Below are 15,814 nucleotides of genomic sequence, written 5' to 3'. Positions count from 1 at the left end.
TTAAGACAAGTCACGGGGGAAGCCCTGACTCAAAGGGAGGGAGGGGAAATAGACCCCACCTCCTGACGGAAGGAGCAGCACAGACCGTGCAGCCATATTTAATCCATCACGGGGACTGATCCTTTCCCAGGCCCTGTTTAAAGGACCTGGATAAAGGCATACTGCAGGGCACGTGAGCTAGGGCCTCACCCAGTGCCACTAACTTGAGGACTGCAATTATTTACCCCATGTCTAAGCCAAATGATGGGCTAATACAAAGGAAGGGCTTACTGCTCAGTAAACCCTGTGTAAACTCTTCCTAAGGACAAAATTGAGGGAGAAGATCAGCCCAACTTAAGAGATCAGCATCTTGTTATTCATTAAAATATGTGTTGTTGTTTTTTTTGCGGTACACGGGCCTCTCACTGTTGTGGCCTCTCCCGCTGCGGAGCACAGGCTCTGGACGCGCAGGCTCAGCGGCCATGGCTCACGGACCCAGCCGCTCCGCGGCATGTGGGATCTTCCCGGACCGGGGCATGAACCCGTGTCCCCTGCATCGGCAGGTGGATTCTCAACCACTGCGCCACCAGGGAAGCCCCATTAAAATATGTTAACAATTGTACCAGTTATACTCCTTTTGCTTGCAAAGAGTCTTAGGACACTTTGGATTGCTTAGACAAATCAAAAATGAGAATTTATTGGAAAGATGGTAAGGCTGTTGGAGAACTTCATGGAAGCCAGCGGAATGTAGAGCAAGTGGACTACGGGAAGGACAACTCCAGGGCTCGGCCACATGGGTTTAGGCCTTTCTAAGCTCGGCCAAAACTGCAGTCACAGTTATGCCACCAGCTCCGATCGGGGGACAGAGGCAGAGGTCTGGCTATGGCCCTGGGGGCAAATCCTAGAGACAGGAGTTTGTTGAGAACCAGAGGCAGGATGAAGCCTGTCTTAGTCGGCTCAGCTGCCATAACAAAGCGCCCAGACTACAGAGGTGGCTTAAACAACAGACACTTTTTGCCTTGTGGTTCTGGAGGCTAAAAGTCTCAGATCAGGGTGTCAACAGGGTTGGTTCCTTCTGAGGGCCATGAAGGATGATTGTGCTCAAGGCCTCCCTCCTGGGCTTACAGCCTGTGTCTTCACATGGTTTTCTGCCTCTGTACGTGTGTGTCCTAGCCTCACCTTCTTTTATTATTTATTTATTTATTGGGAGTATAGTTGCTTTACAGTGTTGTGTTAGTTTCTGACGTACAGTAAAGTGAGTCAGTTATACATATACATATATCCCCTCTTTTTTAGATTTCCTTCCCACTTAGGTCACTGCAGATCACTGAGTAGAGTTCCCTGTGCTATAGAGTAGGTTCTCTAATCTCTTCTTATAAGGACACCAGTCATATTGGATTAGGGCCCCACTCTCATGACCTCATATTAACTTAATTACCTCTTTTTTTTTTTCAGTATGCGGGCCTCTCACTGCCGTGGCCTCTCCCGTTGTGGAGCACAGGCTCCAGACGCGCAGGCTCAGCGGCCATGGCTCACGGGCCCAGCCGCTCCACGGCATGTGGGATCTTCTCGGACCGGGACACGAACCCGTGTCCCCTGCATCTGCAGGTGGACTCTCAACGACTGCGCCACCAGGGAAGCCCTTAATTACCTCTTTAAGACCTCTATCTCCAAATATGGTCACATTCTGGGGCACATATGATTGGGGGGCACATAATTCATGCCATAATAAACCCCCACCTAAAATTTGTTTTGAAGGTCAAGACTGATGACACCACACGTGCACCCAGAGGGCGTGGGGAGGTTTATTGTTCACATAATGAGACTTGCTGGGGAGGACAAGGCAGGCTCCCAAGCTGGTCCAAAAATGGCCCTAGAAAGCAGGGATGGGAGGCCGGCTTGGGGTTTTTACAGTGGCTGGTGGGAGGGGCTGGGGTGAGGATTGAACTACCAGTGGGCTTTCTCATCAGCTCGCCCAGACGTGGGGCAGAAGGGGGAGAAGGAGGGATGCGGCTTAGAAGCGGTCAGCCACCAAGTGTCAGAAAGTGGTGTGTCCCCATCACGAGAGCCTGCTGCAAATCCCTACATCTGCACCATCTTTCATAAAGCCCCATCCTCCTTTACCTCACTGTCCTTAACAACCCTAAATGCTGAGACCCAGGTGGCTCTGAGCTGACGGGTCCAGAGGGGCTCAAAGTCTAGATTGTGTGTTCTACCTGCCTTTGGTTAGACCTGCACAGAACCAGCAGTGCTCACAGAAGGGCCTGGTGGGGTCTGGAGATGTGGGAGGGAGGGAGACAGAGTTTGAAAGACTCAGCTGGCCCTTGAAGAGAAGAGATCCTCAACCCCTTCCTTCCCTCTTAGTTCAGAATGACTTTCACCTTCTGGAATCACCTGCTCAGGATCAGATAGGGAATCCTCATGGCTAAGATGATACTGCTCTGCACAGTCAGAGAGAGGAGTCTAATGCCCTTGAATCAGACCAAACCAGGATCAACCTAAATGCCCCCTCCTCCATGAAGCCTGCCCTGTCTCTCCCTTCCAATCCCTTGCTCTAAGGCGTATGGCCATGCCTAGGGCTGCCTCATGCTGTTGCTGCTCTTGGTCACACCTCGTCTCCTGCCCCCTAAGGTCAAGATGATGTCTTGTGCACCTGTGTGTCCCAGATGCTGCCTCTCCCATCCTCTCCCACCTCAGGCACACTGGGGTCTTTGCACCCATCATTATTCCATGATTCATTCTTCTGCAGAACATTTTTTCATGCTGTTCCCCTATCTGGAACACTGTTCCCTGCTCTAACCCCTCTCCTTTAACTTGGGGACTCCTCATCCGTCTCAGCTCTGATGTCCCTTCCCCAGGACACCCTTCCTAACCTCTGTCCCCACCTGCAGCCAGAGTAATTCCCTGTACAGTCAATCCTAACTCCTGAACTTACCCTTCACGACTATATCCTACAGTGTGTGTATCCAGCCAATGAGAATGTAACAATGCCGTTCACCATAGCAGGAGCTCAGCAAGGAGCTGGATGATTGATTGAATGAATGAAGGAAGGAAAGAGTGGATTCAGAGATCAGCTGAAGTCTTCTCCTCCTTGAGCCATATGGCCTGAGAAACAGCCAGACATCACCCCTGCCTGCAGCTGTCCCAGAATGATCCAAGCGTGCTGAGGCTCCCTGATTACTTACAGGAGAGCAGCTGCAGCTCCGTGATTAGAGAGGAAATGAGCGATTGGATTCCTGGACCAAGGAGGCGTCTGTTCCCGCCTTTGCTCCTGGGGTGCGCCGTCCTTGCAGTCTACCATGTGACATCTTAGGAGGTTCCATCACAGAACCATGCCACTATAAAGCTGGCAGGCTTCTCAGAAATCACGTAGTCCAGGATTGCACACTGGAAGCCCTGGGAAGGATCTAGCCTCTATATGGGTCTTGTCTGGTCACAGAGAGCTGATACCAGTTCCGCGTGCCCACTGTTTCCCACCATGTCGCCCCGGAAGCTGCCTTCCCGAGTTCGTGAAGGCGCTGGAGTTTGCTGCCCCTGGTCTGGCCCAACTCTTTATTTGCAGGGGCAGGGATATGGCTGAAATGGTGGTGCGGGGCAACAGAAACCCAGAGAGGGGGACGGTAGTACTTAAGTTCACATTGCAATTGAGGGTCAGAGTGGAGACCAGGCCCACTAAGGGGTTCCCTTGAGCCGCAGGAAAAGCAAGTATCAGGTGAACCTCAACAATAACACAAACAGGAAGGGGTGAACTCTCTTGGTCCCCCCAGGAGGGAAAGGGGGTTCTCCTGGGAAGAGGTGAGCCAACTTGCAGTGAGGTTTCTCTCTATATTGAGACTCCACACCGTACCCATGGGTCGGTTCATTAATAATTACCTAATCAGGGAGGCGGTAGGTGGTGCAGAGAGGTTTCTCCCATCCTCCTGGGCTTGACACATCCAAGCCACATCTAGAGCTCAGACAGGCACCCAGGGGCCACTCCAGGATTGACTGTGCTGTGAGTAACCCTACGAGGGTCACAGTAGAGACTAAAAGGAGGATGACCAACCGTCCCGGTTTGCTTAGGACTGGGAGTTCTGGGACAAGACTTTCAGCGCTAGAAGTAGGAAAGTCCTGGGCAAACTGGAACAATTGGTCACCCTAATTAGAGGTGACAAAGGCTAGAAAGACCCCTACATATGATTGCACCAACCTCCTTGCTGCACTGGGCAGGGAACTGGTGCTCAGATCCAGAAAAGCCTCCCGCAAGGCCACGTACAGTTGGGGACCCAGGTCTTCTGGCTCCAGTTGCTTTTGGAGAGCTCCTGTCAGAGCTTCTGGGTAATCTCACCGCAAAGCCGGAGAGAAGTGTGTGAGAGGGGGTGAGGAGTGGTTGTTATAGGTTGGTAGGAAGCCATGTTTGGGGGGGTGTTCCTTGTTATGGTCACTCTCCAGCGAGCACAGCAAAGTTCAGTAGATGTAATAGTGACTGTATGGTCCCCACAGCCAAAGATATTCACTATCTGGCTCTTTATAGGAAAAGTTTCCTGACCTCTGGTCTGGGTGAAAAATGATGGAGGGTTGAATGAGTGTCAAGAGGGACTGAGGGATTGAATGGGGTGGGATGGATGCAAGGCCAGATGGATGTTAGGGGTGACAACTGGGTTTGGGGCTGAGAACTAGGTAATGGTAGGGCCATTTGATGGGGCAGAGAGAAGATTTGGTGGAGAAAATTGAGCATCCCGTTTGGGGCAGGTTAAGTTCATTAGGGAAAGGGACCAATTCTGTCCCTGAGACTTTGGATACATCATGTGTTGAGCATCAGTGATCTCATCTGTACAGAGTGGTGACAAGAATACCAGCTCTATTGACCTCTACCTGGATAAGAGGGTCAAACAAAATGGCATAAAAGCGATTTTGCAAAGTGTAAAGCACACCACGGATGTCTGTGGGGTAGTCGCTAACATAGCCTTCGGCGATGAGCACCTTTGACGTGATGGGTCACTGGGCTAAGGAAATAAACTCACATGGTGCAAGGCAGCCCAGGCTGAGAGTCCGGAGACCTGTGCTCTAGCTCAGATATTTACCAGTTTGGTGACTTGGTTAAGTCACTTTTGGAGTCTCTGTTTCCCCTTCTCTGTAATGAGAATGGAGTCCGGTGTCGCGCAGAGCTCACAGAGATGGGAAAGGAAACGGGATGGTGGGCACTGAGCTGCTCTGTGAATCTGCAGCCCTGCTGCCGTGTCACGGCGCTGCACGCGTGGGTGCACTGGGTGTTCGCTACTCCCCTGCAAGCTCATTTGCAGGAGTTGAGAGTATCGCTTAGATCCCTGGGGCCCTGCCTTCTGCCTGGCATCTCAGTGGGGTTGGGCATTCTGCTGGGGAGTTTCCTGGGCACATTCTTTCATCCTGTAGACCTGAGAGCACAGAAGGTGCATCTTGCCGACTGCCTGCTCCTCCGTCTGGCTGGACTACTGGTCCTTTCTCGAGGTCAGCGGCATCCTGGGCATCACGGCCGGGATCACATCCACTGCCCCCATCAGGAGGCTCTGGGCACAGGTCAGGCCTCCCCCAAGGTCATTGCAGGCAATACTGCCTTTGCTCTCCGCTTCTGCCACCTGATGGCTTCCCAACCCTACGGGAGCAACGTCTTCTCCCCGCTGAGCATCTCCGCCGCCTACGCCATGCTGTCCCTGGGGGTCCGCTAGCACAGCCGAGGGTCTCGGCTTCAATCTCACAGAGGTGTCAGTATCTGACATGCACAGGGGCTTCCAGAACCTTCTGCACACTCTCCACCTCCCGGCCGACGGGCTGGAGATACGTGTGGACAGCACCCCGTTGTTGAGCCTGGAGCTGCCGCTCCTTCCAAGATTCCTTTATGACTCCGTGACCTTCTATGAGTCCAAACTCTTCCACACCAACTTCGACGACTCTGAGGGCACAACTCAGCTTATCAACAACCAAGTCAGGGAGGAAACTCGAGGGAAGATTGTGGATTTGGTCAACGAGCTCAGCGCGGATACCACGATGGTGCCGGTGAATTACATTTACTTCAAAGGTAAGAGTCAATTCGTTGGTGGATCCTACATCTTCCCTTTCCCCCTAATTCGTTGAAGGATCACATATCAGAAAGAAACTCCCGCAGAACAGAAAGTGGATGGATTGGGTCTGATAGGTTTGAGCAGCCTTCTGAGAATTTAATGTTAGAGCCTCAGATATTTAAGTTTGGGTAGTATTGATTTCCACCCCTTCATATCTTTAGACATATTTTCTTTTTTTTTTTTAAATTTTTTAAGGGAATTCCTTTATTTATTTATTTTTGGCTGTGTTGGATCTTTGTTTCTGTGCGAGGGCTTTCTCTAGTTGCGGCAAGCGGGGGCCACTCTTCATTGCGGTGTGCGGGCCTCTCACTATCGTGGCCTCTCCCGTTGCGGAGCACAGGCTCCAGATGTGCAGGCTCAGCGGCCATGGCTCACGGGCCCAGACGCTCCGTGGCACGTGGGATCTTCCCAGACCAGGGCTTGAACCCGTGTCCCCTGCATCGGCAGGCGGACTCTCAACCACTGCGCCACCAGGGAAGCCCTATTTTTTTATTTTTTTAAAAAAATAACAGCAATGTATGAAATGCATTCTACCCAATGGTGACAAGTTGAACTGCTGGATTCATGTCCAGCTCTGCCACTTACCAACAGTACAAACAGGGCAGGTTGTTTGCCTGAAGGACTCTTATAAGGATAGAAGAGTCCCTGCTTCAAAGTTTTTTTTCTGAGAATCAAATGATGTCACATATTTGAATACTCCTTAGAAGAGGGCCTGAAGGGATCAGCAAACCACAGCTCCTGGCCAAACCTGAAGGCCACCTGTTTTTGTAAATAAAGTTTTATTGGCACACAGCCACGCCCATTCATTTATGTATTATCTCTGGCTGCTTTCACGGGACAGAGGTTAGCAGTTGCTACTGAGACAGAATAACCTGTAAAGCGTAAAATATTTACTTTCTTGCCCTTTGCAGAAGAAGTTTGACAACCCCTGACCATTATATACGCTCAATAAATAGAGTATTTGTAATTATTCTAATGATAACAATTTTGAAGACCTTTAAAAATACATATAAGTATAAAAGAAAAACTAGAAATTGCCCAGAATCCTACCTTCCTGAGGGAACCAACATTAACATTTTAGCCTAATTCCTTCCAGTCTTCCATTCATACACGTATGTTAATAAAGTTGAAATCACAGGTAGGAACAGTTTTGTACAGTGTGTATCACTTAGGGCGCCATCCAGGAAGCATAGTCACCATGAGTGGGGAGGGAAAGGGGGTTGTGAGAGGAATTAGTCCTGGCATGTTTGTGGGAAGGACTGGGGAAGTGAAGGTCCGGAGGAAGAGGGGGTTGGAGGGACAGAGAACAAGTCACTGGAGCTTGTGGACAAGTTGGAACTTATCAGGAAATCTACATGCCAGGCACATCCAGCCACCAGAGTGGTTCCATGTAGGGAGAGCTTGGGGAGAGGCCCAGGCTGAGCACCTGGCAGTGGTCTGGAGACCCTGTTGGTCAGCAGGGTAGAGCTGGACAATGAACTTGGCGGAGAGCATAGGTGAGCTGGAGCTCGCAGCCCCTCTGGTCTGTTCATCGTCTCGTCTGCCTTCAGCGGGCAATGGCTGCTTCATATCTGCCTCTCAATCCCCTGCTGTAACCACCTTGAATCTACAGGAAACAGATTCTGAGGAACAGTCCCAGACTTATAATCCATCCAAACTGGTCACTGCTTGCAGTTTTACATGTGGAATTTTCAGGCACCACTGAAAACTTTAAAAAATTTTTTTTAAAAATTCTGCAATAACTGTAAATTCATAGGGAGTTGCAAAGTTGTACAGAGTGGTCCCATGTACCTTTCACTCAGGTTCCTCTAGATAACATCTTATGTAACTGTAGTATAATAGCAAACCAGGAAGCTGACGTTGGTGATAATCTATAGACTTTATTCGGATGTTATCAATTTTCACATGCACTCGTGTGTGTGTGTGTGTGTGTGTGTGTGTGTGTGTAGTTTTACGCTATTGAAAACTTTATTTAGATCTCATTTTAGTGGCTGCACAATATTCTATTGACTCCATTCCATTTAAAATATAATATAATTTACATGTGTAATAGACACCATCACCACACCCAAAGCTCTGGCCAGAAATAATGAAGATTTTGGTGCTCTTTTCCTGAAAGACACCTCGCTGCAGTTGTGTTAGTGATCGTGGCACAGGGAAGGAGGTGCTCCAGAAATAGACATCTTGCCCTCTGACACATCTGCCCATCACTCTGGGGACACAAATGTAGCCCCAAGACCTCAGTCTAGGTCACATGGTGACAGTAGTAGAACAAATGTGGCTTATCTTAAAAAATGAAAAGTACCTAGAAGGAAACAAACCAAAGATATGCAGAATCTCTGTAGATAAAATTATATTGAGAGATATTAAAGTCGACAAATAAAAAATAGATATACCGTATTTATGAATAGGAAGACTTAACATGGAAAAGATGTCGGTTCCCGCCCAAGTTGATTGAAATATTTTAAAGTAATCCCAACAGGTTTTTAAAAGATTCTTTTTGGTACCAGTTAATAAGCTGATTCTAAAGTGTATATGAGAGGGAAAAGGGCCAAGAATAGTTAAAAAGAGAGAACCTGTCTGCTGGAGAGCAATGCTGGTTATAAATCTGTATTAATTTAAACTGTGTGGTATGCATAGACCAATGGGACAGAACAGAGAGGCCAGAATGGAACCCAGAAATGGCTCCATGGATATATGGACATTTGATATTTGACAAAGCCTGCATGATAGAGCATTGAGAAAAAGGATAGATTTTGAAAAAGCAGTCCTGGGACAGTATCCTCATGGAAAAAAATGATTTTGTACTCCTCCATACAGATCATAAGCATTTACTGCAGGTGAAGTAAAGTCCTAAATGCAAAAGGTAAGAGTAAACCTTGTAGATGAAATAGGGGAGTATCTTCATGACCTGGAGGTAGGAAATTTTTTCCTAAGCAGGACACAGAGATCTAACCATAAAGGGAAAACCTGGTATGCTCACTGCATGAAGTGAAGAATTTCAATCATCAAAACACACAATTATGAAAGTGAAAAGACAAGTCAGAGAGGAAGAGAACACATTGGCAACACACAGAACTGATAGACAACTAGTGTTCAGAGAACTCCTGCAAATCACTAAGAAACAGCCCTATAGAAATATGGGTAAAAAAGTGAACTGGCACTGAACTAAAAAATAATAATAATAAAATAAAAAAAATCAAAAAACAAACAAAAATCCCCAAACCCAAAAAAAATCCCCCCAAACTTCTAGTTGATCCATAAACATACTAAAGACTACTCAATCTTATTTTTTTATTTTTATTTTTTTGCGGTACACGGGCCTCTCACTGTTGTGGCCTCTCCCATTGCGGAGCACAGGCTCCGGACGCGCAGGCTCAGCGGCCATGGCTCACGGGCCCAGCCGCTCCGCGGCATGTGGGATCTTCCCGGACCGGGGCAGGAACCCATGTCCCCTGTATCGGCAGGTGGACTCTCAACCACTGCGCCACCAGGGAAGCCCTACTCAACCTTATTTTAAACCAAGAAAGTGCATGTCAAAACCACAGTGAGCTACCACTATACGAACATCAGGTTGGCAAAATTATTTAAGTCCAATGATTTCAAGTAATCAGTGAAGACAGGAAACAACCTTGCTGATATCCTCTGGGATCTCTTATTTTAGAACCTACCTGAACCCCCAGATCCATTCCCCAGGCAGGTCAGGTGCTGAACTGCTGAGATGGTGGAGGGTGAGTTTTGAGTGACGATGGGGGGATGCATTCCCTGGCTGGAGGATCGGCTTGTTGGTCCACGGATGCCCTGTACCTTCTTCCCTTCTTTCCTCCAGCTCTGTGGGAGACGCCATCCATCCCCTTGATGACCTCTCCCCATGACTTCTATGTTGATGAGGATACAGTAGTCAAGGTGCCTGTGATGCTGCAGGATACCCGGCACCACTGGTATCTTCCCGACAGATACTTGCTCTGTTCGGTGCTATGGATGGATTACAAAGGAAACGCAACAGCCCTTTTCATCCTTCCTAACTGAGGGAACATGGAGCAGGTGGAAGAGGTTTTGACTCCAGAGATGCTGACAGGGTGGAGGTAATCTGCTTCAGAAGAGGTAAACCATCAGGGCATCGTGCGGTGTAGTCTGCAGCACTGCCCTTCACATGGACCCTTCCAGTGAAAGCCAGTGCCCCAAATGGGAGTGGAGGGGATCGCCAAATTATGGAAGAATTCTTATTTTCTTCAAAGCTTTCCTTGGGTTTCCTTAAATAAGGAACACTCTTATTGTACCCAAAATGTGATTTCGCTCTCATCAGTGAAAAGAGAACCAGACTAGGAGTTAGGAGTCTGGGTTCTAGACGTAGCCCTCGTACTGCACAAGTCTGGGGTGAAGTGACACTGGCTCTCTGAGGGTCCACCCTGTGCAATGAATGGGTAGACTTCCCATCAAGATGGTTGACTGAGCTGATGTAGAGAGGTTTCCACCCACCCCAGGAAATAGCAGGGAAGCTTTCACGTCACCATGGGGCTATGAGCAGGAAAAGTCTCCAGCCACACATAAGAAAAAGACCTCAGGCCAAGGCCACATGTGGATGGAAGATTCACACAGGCCACGTGGTGGGGGAATTCCACCCAAAGAAATCAATGGGTCCCAACCAAGTGAAAAGCACGGGGCCTCATCAGAGACAAAGGCAAAACTGCCACACCGGGAGACTTGCGTCTCCCTGGGCACCTGGCACGTCTGCAGGAAACAACCTCTGCTGAAGACGAACTCCCAAAGGAAGGAGGTCCTGCAGACGGCAGGCCCTGAGGGCAAAGAAGGAGCCTGGCTTTAAGCCTCTGGCAGCACTCATCTGAGGGAGTGGCACAGGCAAAGCGTGTTTGTGACCACAGAACTCAGATGCACGGTGGGCCGTGAGCAAGTGCAGTCAAGGAGAGCACAGCCGGCTGGGACCCTTGGCTAATTCCTGAGTCCAGTGTTTTAACCCAGTGCCTCTTTCAGGTTACAGGAAGCTCAAGTTGTATAGCCCCAAATTCTCCATTTCTGGCTCCTATAAATTAGATCAGATTTTGCCCAAGCTGGGCGTCACGGACTTGTTCTCGTAGCAGGCTGACTTGTCTGGCATCACTGAACAGCTAAACCTGCAGGTGTCCAAGGTAAGTCATCAATGGATATCAACTCCTAGAGACCTCAGAGGGGAAGCTCCACCTCTTGGAAGGTGCTGGGTGATGGGTGCTCTCCCTGCCACCACGTGAAGTCTCAGAGTCCAAGTTTTATTTAATCATCCACGGGCATAGGGAGCCCAAGAAGCAACCCACTATGTGCTGGGCGTGGTGGTCGGTGCTGCAGATCTAGGGTCCATCAGGTCCCTGCCCTCAGAGAGCTCTTCCAGTCAAGTCCAGGAGACAGCGCCCTCATAGATCATGGCAACTGAGAGTGACAAATGCAATGACAGAAACAGAGGCAGGATACAGATGAGGCTGAGGTGTGTGTGTGTGTGTGTGTGTGTGTGTATCATAAATTTCTTAGACCAGAGAAAGGGACCTATGACCTCAGCTACATATAACAAAGGTGCACTAGAGGGTAGAGTCTTGGGCTTGAGAGTTCAAATGCCAGTTCTGCCTCTTATGACCTTAAAGGGTTACCCAGTCTCTGGATTTATTTTCCTCATCTATAAAACAGACATAATACATTGACCTCATAGGATGGTTATGAAGATTAAAAAGAGCATAGGCACATAGTATGTGCTCAGTTAATGATTGCAATGGCTATTTATAAATAAGAGGTCATCCAGCTCAATACCTCCCCCCCAGTATAGACATTCTTGCTGTGATATCCCAACAAGTGGCTTTGATCTTCAGTGGTCTCTAGTTCCCCTAGTCTTCCCTAAGCCCCAGCTCATGCTCTCTCAGAGGTAACGCTTGTGATTTCCTTCCCAGAGTTTCCACAAAGCCATCCTGGTGGTGGATGAGGTTGGCACCCAGGCTGCAGCAGCCACCAGTGGCTTTGTCACCTTCTGGTCCCGGGACAATTACCAAGCCCTTCCTTGTGGAGATCTTTTCCACCAACACCCAGAGCATCCTCTTTCTGGGAAAGGTTGTCAACTCCACGAAGCCATAGCCCTCCAGGGCTGGCTTGTCTGTTACAAGCAGGAGGACTTGGCCTGGAGGGCTGAGTTTGAGCCGCTCTGGATTTGGAGTGGGGGACGCAGGAGCTGCTGAGGATCCAGGGCAGAAGTTGTTGGTGAAGGTGAGGGATGTGGGTGGTATCAGACTGATGTGGACTGCCACCCAGCTCCTCAGGGCTATGGCACCTCACAGAGATCATCTAACCTCTTTGAACAGGTTTCCACCCCGGAAAGTGGCAGAACCCCCACCACCACCACTGAGGGTAGTTGTACGGATTAAACGAAATGATGGCTCTGAGGAGTCTGCCTCTGCAACATGGCTCTGAGCTGGACGGGGCAGCCTCAGGAGTCACTGACAGATGGGAGGTCCCACAGGAGGACATCGCTCAGCAAGACCAGCCCAGGGTTAATCACACCAGTTCCAGGCTACAGGGTCAAGGACCTGCAAGTACTCAGCACCTAGCGCCCTCCAAGCCTCGGAGGAACGCACACCCTCCTTGCCGCCCCCTGGTTTAACTGGTCCATTTCCCCCTGCGCCCGCTGGGATGTTGGATTCTGTTTTTTAACAGCCAGAAATAAAGTCAGGCCCAGGCTGACGCACTCCCCAGTCTGCCCCTGCAGAGGTGGGGGGTGGGTGGATTTAAGAGTCCCAGACAAGCCTGCAAGAAGATGCAGGCCTAGGGTTACTATGGCAATGACACCGCTGGGGTGATGTGTGAAAGTCAAGCCCTGGTGTGAAAAAGGGGAGAAAAGGGGGGCAGTCACCCCCCAGTTTAGCCTTGAGGGTGATGCCTCCTTATTTTGCTTGAGCTCATCCCTCCCCTGCTCAGAAGGACTCAATGGCTCCCTATTGCCTACAGGATAAAGTTCAAACTCCTCTAAATGCAGTCAAGGTCCTCCCTGATCTGGTCCCTGCCTGCCTCTCCTGCCCCAGCCCCTCCTCTTGCTCTCATGTACCCCATGACTGCAGTCACGGAAACTCTTGCTGTCTTTCCAGGTTGCCCATAGCTTCCCACCTTCGGGCCTCTGGTCCCCACAGATCCCTATCACCCAGAAATCTCCCTTCCCCATCCCTGAGAGTCTACCAGGATTTCCAACAAATGCCTCCTCCCCTCCCTAAGGCAGACTGTCATCCTACCATCAGACATGATTGGCTGACATTAATCTCTGCCCCGCATCCCGGCCAACCCTCGTCCCTCTTAGAAGGAACATCTCAGAGGCAGGACCCTGTTCACCCTGCATTCTCTTCACTCACCCCAGGAACTGGCCTCAGCGCTGATCGTATGGTCTGGCATGTGGCTGAGGCCCAACCAATAGTTGGTGATTGAATGAATGAATGAATGAATGGAAAAGGCTGTGCCCTGAGCAAGGTCCTCGAGCTATTTGTTCTGCATCACCACCCCCTGACACATCCCCGGAATTGATTGGGTAAATATTTAGTCCAGCTTCTCAGATTTCAAAATGCCCTTTTGGAGCATTAAAAAAAGAGATCTACGGGGCTGTGTGTGACCTATGATTTACCTCTTGGGGGGCACACTCACTTCTTTGGGACCGGGTGGGTATGCTAGCGATTTCTGTCATTCTCCTTTGGCAGGAAAGGCGAAATCTTTTCTGTACTTTGTGATGGGAGGGCAGAGGGAGGCAAGTGAGTGTCATGAGGAGTGTCATCGTGGAGCCTGGGGGACCCAGGTGCCAGTGGAGGGACGAATTTCATGGCCCTCGTAAGCAGGTGTGGAGAGAAGCATCATGGGTTCATTTAGTTATTCATTCTCTCACTCAACAAAGAGTTACTGAGTGGAGATTGGCCACTAGCCAGGAAGCCAGAGGGATGTACGCAGTGGAGGAAGAGGCACTTGAAATTTGGGGTGAGACAGAAAGCCTGCAGCTCCAGCTTCTCCGTTACCTGTGCTGAGGGGCTAGCTCTTACCTCTCCAGATCTCAGTTTCTGCACCTGTAAGTGGGCATGTAATCCCACAGCAGCTGCAGCAGTGGGCGGCGGGGTGGTGGATGCACGTGGGATCCGCGGAAGATACAGGCCTGGGAGCCCCTAGCTCTGACTGAGCGGGTGAACGTGTGAACATGTGAAGGGCAGGAGGGTGTCTGCTTCATCCCTGGCTGCCTGGGAAGGTGAGGAGTCCTTTTCTGAGACAGAGCAGGTCTGAGACTAATGGATTCCAAGCTCTGTGCGCCTGCAATGAGCGAGGCACAGTGACAAGCTCTTTCCAGGAGTTACCAAGAGGCCACAGAACATCTGAGCGTAGAACCTGGACTTTGGAGTCAGAATGCCTGTGTTTGAACCTGGAATCTACCAATCACTGAGTATACTAGTTGGTTAGTGTATTAGTTTTGCTCTAACAGAGGACCACATCTGAGTGGTTTAACAACAGAAATGTACCGTTCTACTCTTCTGGAGGCCAGAAGACCAAGATCAAGGTGATGGCAGAGTTGACTCCTTCTGAGGCTGTGAGGGAGCATCTGTCCCAGGCCTCTCCCCTGGATTCTGGGGGTTTGCTGGCCATCTTTGGTGTTCCTTGGCTTCTAGATCTCTGCCTTCATATTCACATGGCGTTCTCCCTGTGTGTGTGTCTCTGTCCAGATTTCCCCCTTTTATAAGGACATCAGTCTTATTGGATTGAGCACCCACCCTAGTTCAGTATGACCTCATCTGAACTAATTACAGCAGCAATGACCCTATTTCCAAATAAGGTCACATGCTGAGATACTGGTGGTTAAGTCTTCAATTCTGGGGGGACACAGTTGAACCCATGACATGGTGTGGGACTTGGGCCATCCCTCTGTGCCTCAGTTCCCTCACCTGTAAAATGGAGATGATGCTACCTAACACGTAAGCCTACTGTAGATTCTGGAGGAGGTCCTGTATGTAAAGCACACATCTTTGCTGTTCCACAAATGTTCGCTATTGTTATTTCATTTTATATTTTATCACAACTCTCTTCTAAAGCAGGGTCACAACTTCACATGCCTGCCAGAGCTGGTAGGTCACCTGAACAGGTAAAGTGAGCTGACGGTGGTGGGGACCAGGCAGGCGGAATAGTAACAGCCCCCACTGAAAGGCATTTCTGGTCCACATTGTCACACACACACTCAGGGGGGTGACAGAACCCAACTCTGCCCAGGGTGAAGCTCGCCTATTGGGAATTGTGCTCTCTGTTGCTCTTGATGTCAATGGAAAAATAAATCTAGCATGACTTACCAGGTCCTTTAAATTCCCATATTCTGGCCACTGGCCCATCTTACTCTCTCACCCCAGTTGTCATGGACTGAATTGTGTCCTCTGAAACTTCATATATTGAAGGCTGAACCCCCAACGTGATTGTATTTGGAGGAAGGGCCTTTAGGGAAGTAATCAAAGTTCAATGAGGTCATAAGGATGGGGCCCTAATCCCACTGAATTAGTATCCTTATAAGAGGAAGAGACACCAGAGCTTGCTTCTCCTCCCTCTCTTTCTCTCTCCCCTTCTTTCTCTGTCCCCCCATATGTACACAGAAGAGGCTGTGTGAGGATTCAGCAAGAAGGCACCATCTACAAGCCAGGAAGACAGATCTAACCAGAAATTAACCCTGCCATCACCTTGATCTTGGACTTCCAGCCTCCAGAACTGTGAGAAACACATTTCTG

The 15,814-nt window shown here is 49.6% G+C and overlaps 1 protein-coding gene across 1 annotated transcript; it reads left to right on the top strand.

The window, feature by feature from the left end:
• Positions 1-4,933: 4,933 nt before the first annotated feature.
• On the top strand, positions 4,934-12,167 carry SERPINA4 (serpin family A member 4; the record flags this gene model as incomplete). The annotated part of the gene is given in 9 exon segments (XM_082648259.1): positions 4,934-4,955; positions 5,371-5,659; positions 5,661-6,013; positions 9,886-10,082; positions 10,086-10,141; positions 11,056-11,149; positions 11,153-11,203; positions 11,987-12,072; positions 12,074-12,167. Coding segments are annotated over 9 exon segments (1,242 nt in total).
• Positions 12,168-15,814: the final 3,647 nt, after the last annotated feature.

The sequence above is a fragment of the Grampus griseus genome (assembly GCF_964374135.1).
Source record: "Grampus griseus genome assembly, chromosome: 2".
Classification (NCBI taxonomy): Eukaryota; Metazoa; Chordata; class Mammalia; order Artiodactyla; family Delphinidae; genus Grampus; species Grampus griseus.
Note: the sequence above shows the minus strand (reverse complement) of the source record. Positions and strands in the feature narration are given on the sequence as shown.